We start from the raw sequence: 5,491 nt of genomic DNA, 5'->3' as shown, positions 1-5,491 counted from the left end.
AAAGAAAACCAGGCTATCCTAGTCCACTTAATTTGGCAATTTCTGAAAGAAAATTACTGGTCTGCACGTCCCGTGTGAATGTGGGATTCAGGTTCGCTCCTTCCATGGAACGTTCTACCCAAATAAGGCAAGGGATTGTGTTACAATGAACAGGTGGGTGCAAGTTCAGCCCCTTAGTGTGACGCCCAATCCCAGAGTACACCTCTCTTGCTGAGCAGAGTTAAGTCCACATGCACTGCAGCAGGTGCACCTCCAGTCCAATACCTCCATACTCAAGGCTTAAAGAGGTGTGTTTATCTCCTGTTCAGGGAGGGCTCCGACAATTACTCTTCTTTTAGAAACTGAATATAGATTGTTCTATCTCCCTAACTTCTGTTACTTATATCCTTTTCTTCAAGATCACAGGCATTTCTTCTTTATTACAATGGATGCATACATAATTTTGCTACTCAAGTCCACCTTCTTTTTTATAACTAATTCTAACTCTGAAAAACTGGGTAGACCAAGATTTTTTTTCTAATAATGGGGAAGACCCCAAAATCAGGGCACTCTCAAGACATTATAATAAATACTCAAGCTCTGCCATGCCCAGAAAATAGGTGAATGATGCTCTTCTGAATCTGCTTGGTCTTGATGCTGTATATAATTGGGTTCATGAATGGAGGAAAGAGAAAGTAGACATAGCTCATGGTGATATGGACCACATGGGGGACATGCTTCCCAAATCTGTGGATGAAGGTCAGGCCAATCACAGTGATGTAAAATACCAGGACACAGCTCATATGGGAGACACAAGTGTTGAGGGCCTTAGCTCGCTCCTCTCCAGAGGCAATGCCCATAACTGTCTTTAGAATCAGGATGTAAGAAAAGAGAATGATCAGAGCATCTAGGAAGATAGTCAGAGCCACCAGAACAACTGGGTATAAGCGATTAAATGTAATATCAGCACAAGCAAGTTTCATGACATCTTGGTGGAGACAAAAGGCATGGGAAAGAACATGGGAACGGCAATATGGAAACCAAAAGAGTGGCAAAATTGGGGGCACAATAGACACAAAGCCTCTCAGCATTACCCCCAGACCTATTTTTATTACCTGGGAATTGGTAAGTATGGAGTTGTACCTCAGAGGAGAGCGGATGGCAATAAAACGGTCATAGGCCATGGCAAGCAAGATACCTGATTCTACGATAGCTAGTGTGTGGATGAAGTAGGACTGAGTGAAACAGGCACCCTGGGCAATCTCCCTCTGGTTCAGCAACAGGACACCCAGGACTGTGGGCATTGTAGTCAATGTCATTCCAAGATCTGTACCTGCCAGCACAGCCAGGAAGTAGTACATGGGCTCATGAAGGCTGTGGTCATTCCAAATGAGGAAGAGAAGTGTGCCATTCCCTAAGAGGATGGAGAGATAGATGAAAAAGAAAGGGATGGAGATCCAGTGGTGAATTGCTTCTGAGCCCAGAAAGCCAGTCAGCAAGAAGGGAGCAGCAGTGTTGTTGGACCACATGGTGGTTTTGCAGGTGGAGGGAAGATTTTTTTTTCAGGGTTTATGGTGTCTACATAAACAGTATTCTTTCTCTCTCTCACCGTCTTCTTGTAGCACACCATCAGGCCATTTCTCACCTCAAAACATGTAAGTTTTTGTATGTTGTATCAGACTTCGTCAATTATAAGCCTGTATTCACTAAGCCTTTGCCTAGAGTAACAAATAATAGTAATAACAATCATGATAATAATCACACTTTATTGTGAAGCACACAGCTTTTGGTTTTTCAATCACACCTCTGTGTTTTTGTAACCTTGACTCCAACTCTCGAATTGCTCACCTTCAGACCAACTTTATTCTCTTCACTAGTTTATTCCATCTACTATTATTTCTCAAATAGGCCTTTGCTGCATTTTTATTCAATTTGCATCAGTTCAGATTTTCTCTCTTGAAACAAATAATTGTTTAAAGATCAATCACTGAGGAAAAGGCTCGATTAAGAGAAATTAGTCAACCATTATTAAATGCTTGAGAAATACTGTAATCAATGTTGCTATGTTAAATGTTCCATACATGGGAGAGAACTTGTTCTCCTATCTAAAGAACTCTGAACAACCGGATATAATTGGCAAACTCATTCTAGAAGGGTGTGTTGAGTTGGGGAAGTTGGGACTCTGAATTTTCAGTGTTGCAACATTGGAGACAAAATTTAAAACACACACACACACACACACACACACACACACACACACACAAACCACTTGTTGGAAACTCCTAAAGGAAAATTTTAAAGAATGCAGACCTCTGGACTGAAGGTCTCCAGAGAAGCCTGATACTTACGTACAGCCATAGATTTAGGAGGAAAAAAATGTTTATTTGAAGAGCAATAGCAATATCAGAAATTGGTGGTCGAAAGCATAAACTTTACACTGATAGATATGGGGGGAATTTCAAGGTTGCCAGGGGGAAAAATGATGTTTTATATTGCTGATGGAGACACTTATATAGATTATTTAAGCCCATATCCAGAAAAATTAAGAATGGCTTCACAAGGGTCTTTGAAATGTGGTCTATTTATAATTGTAATCTTATATAAGATCAAGGTTTTTGATCTTATTCAGTTTGCATGCAGTCAGGAAATATTGGAGCAGAATTATTACAGTAAGTATTAAAGAGAATGACAAGGAGGGGCTGGAGTTATGACTCAGTGATAGAGCGCTTACCTAGCACATGTGAGGCCCTTGGTTCCATCTTCAGCGCTACATAAAAAAATAAATAAAATAAAATAAAAGTATTGTGTCCAACTACAATGGAAAAATGAATATAAAAAGAATTACAATATAAAAAACAAATGACATTTGTTTTCCCCGAATTCTTTTGACTCTATGAATCTCCAGAGTATTTTTAAAAATAATTTTCTGTCATAAGATTCATTACTGATACCTCTGAAATGGAATTCAGGAAGACTGAGATGTTAGCAATCTTTGCAACCCTTCCATATTATAAAAGTCCATAAAAACAATAATAAATAGATATTTGACATACGGAAACATCTCTAATAATAAGCCATGGATCGTGAGGAGATTCGGATAGAAGAAAGTGAATGAGTTATAGGAATGCCTACTGCTTCAAGGAACACTGTTAGTGATAAAAAGGACATTTTGAGGACTAAAATAGAAGATATTCTGTTGGTATAGGTAAAGAAAAATTGTCAACTAATTTGGTCCATTGAATCACAATCTCTGTGGGGCTCAACTAAGCAACCCTTATGTACCCAAATAAGAGTGATATGTACGTCTGCAAAAATCATAATTTGTGCTGCCCCATTCCCTTAACATTCTGACTCTGCTTAATTAATAGCAATGGAGAAGAGACATGAAGAATGGACAAATGTCACAATTTATTGTGCAGAACAGGAGCAAAACACCTATGTTGTCCTACCTTTACCCTGAAAATGGGCCAGAACTAAGAAGCAGGAGAAGATTCAGTATGATTATAGTGCTTTCAGCCAAAGCTATGAGTTTTAGACCTTGGACTGGTCAGCGTTTAGGTATCAAGAGTATATGCTAAGTCCTTTGGAAATAGTTACTAATATCTCTTAATGTATTTGTATTGACCTAAATAGAAGAGAACCTTATTTGTTGTTTTCAGTCCCTAGCAACAGCCACACTGGCGTTTAATTTTGAAAAATTTGTATAGTGCCAGAAAGTGTCTACATACTTAAATTTGTGAGGAGGAATAGCTGCTCAGTTTAAGAGGTCTCCTGAAATGTGACACATGATGTTAACAATTGTCATAACTTGGGTGGAATTTTGTATTTCCATGCAGCGAACCAAGCGGTCTCATATGGGACACAGACGTGACTGGAGCTCACTATCATCTTTTCCCATTCTTACAGAAACAAACAAACAAGAACCTATTCAGTGCCAGATAATCTGTAAAACCCTTTCATGTCAGTGTCTACTGACTCTAATCCCTATACTTTAGTTTGTTTCTTAAGAATCTATTCTTGTTAAAAAAAATTAGTTATATATACATCTATGTATGTCTAATTTTTAATTCAATTAACAATGGGAAGCCATGGCTGCAGAGAGCAATCTGAAAGATTTTAACTTTCAAGTTACTGTTTACATGTTAACTTAGGCATTAATTAAAGTGGGAGAGGAAATCTGGAAATAAAAGTTGGGAACCTAGGAAAAACTTCCCATTGCAGTAGGAAAAAAAGAATCCCAAAGAAAATGGATATATAAAAAGGCAAATATATAAAAGGGTAGCAAAAGTGATCTGTTTTCACAAAAATCAGTGGAAAATAAATTTTAGAGATATACGTAGCATTATACTTTAACAGTAAATAATATCAGAGTTCCCAAATAAGATAAAAATGGGAAAATGCCCATTGTTTTTGTCAAGTAGTTCTTTTGGTGATCTTAACAAATTCAGTAGAATGGTAGGAATAAATGCCTAATGATTGTGAGAAGAAAAGTGAGTGCATACAAGAAAGTGCACACATTGTACTATTTACATGCTTTAGTGAGGAAACTGAGCCCTAGGTCAAGCAACTTGATTAAGGTTTTTAGCAACTAGTATGTGGCATATGGGAATTCAGATCAGGTTTCTTTGATCCAAATTTCAATCTCATGTTTTCAACCGGTATTTATTAGTATTCATTAAGTACAAAAAGTGTTTTTCAGGTCAAAGTTTGCCTTTTCATATCCTATACCCTTTCCTCTATTGTGTGTGTGTGCATGTGTGTGTGTGTGTGTGTGTGTGTGTGTGTGTTTCTAAGTATTAATTCCAAGGCTTCATGCATTGCTAGACAAGCTAAAATTTTAATATTTTAAAAAATCTTTCTGCATTCCCACCTTTACTTAAAAATTGGCTGAAAAGCCAGGTAGAAGAGTTACTCTTAAACATCCTTGAAGCATATGACTTCTTGGGCTTCCTTACCTGAGCCATTTTTCTTTTTGTGGTTTATAAGCATCGTTTGAGAATCTGTTCGTTGCTATGTCCCCAGGATTTATTCAGAACCCTGATGCAAGGTATATTTATTAAAGAAACAATTCTCAGGGGATCATTCTAGCCTAGTTCTACAAAGGTGATTTGGAAATACCAAACAATCCACTTCTCCTCCTCCTCCTGGGAAAGATCTAACCATTGAGGTTTATACCCATGATCTTACATCTTTTCTGGATGGACAAGCTGTTTCTCTAACATCAGATGAGGTATGACCTGCAGTACACCCAGTGTTCTTTCAATGGGTCATAGAGTGGGAAGATCTCTTTCTTCCTGAATATTGACATTTGAGGAAGAATATTACCTTCTCCCTTTTTAAAACTATTTACATATTATATTTTCAAAAAGAATAACAAGGTAAAGAGCCTATCCAACAAACCCTTTATCAAATCCTTGAGCCTCCACCTAATAATTTCATCATAATGATTGCTTTGCAGACATCTAATTCGTCCTCTCCATTGGTTGTAAATGCACTACCCTGTGAGTTAATA

At 37.6% G+C, this 5,491-nt stretch overlaps 1 protein-coding gene across 1 annotated transcript; it reads right to left on the bottom strand.

Annotated features, from left to right (window-relative positions):
• Positions 1–572: 572 nt before the first annotated feature.
• Or51b4 (olfactory receptor family 51 subfamily B member 4) lies at positions 573–1,508 on the bottom strand. Its single transcript, XM_005342519.2, has one exon. The coding sequence runs from the start codon at positions 1,506–1,508 to the stop codon at positions 573–575; it is 936 nt and encodes a 311-aa protein (XP_005342576.1).
• Positions 1,509–5,491: the final 3,983 nt, after the last annotated feature.

This window comes from Ictidomys tridecemlineatus, chromosome 4 (genome assembly GCF_052094955.1).
Source record: "Ictidomys tridecemlineatus isolate mIctTri1 chromosome 4, mIctTri1.hap1, whole genome shotgun sequence".
NCBI classification, from domain to species: domain Eukaryota; kingdom Metazoa; phylum Chordata; class Mammalia; order Rodentia; family Sciuridae; genus Ictidomys; species Ictidomys tridecemlineatus.
This window is presented reverse-complemented; position numbering and strand designations above follow the sequence as displayed.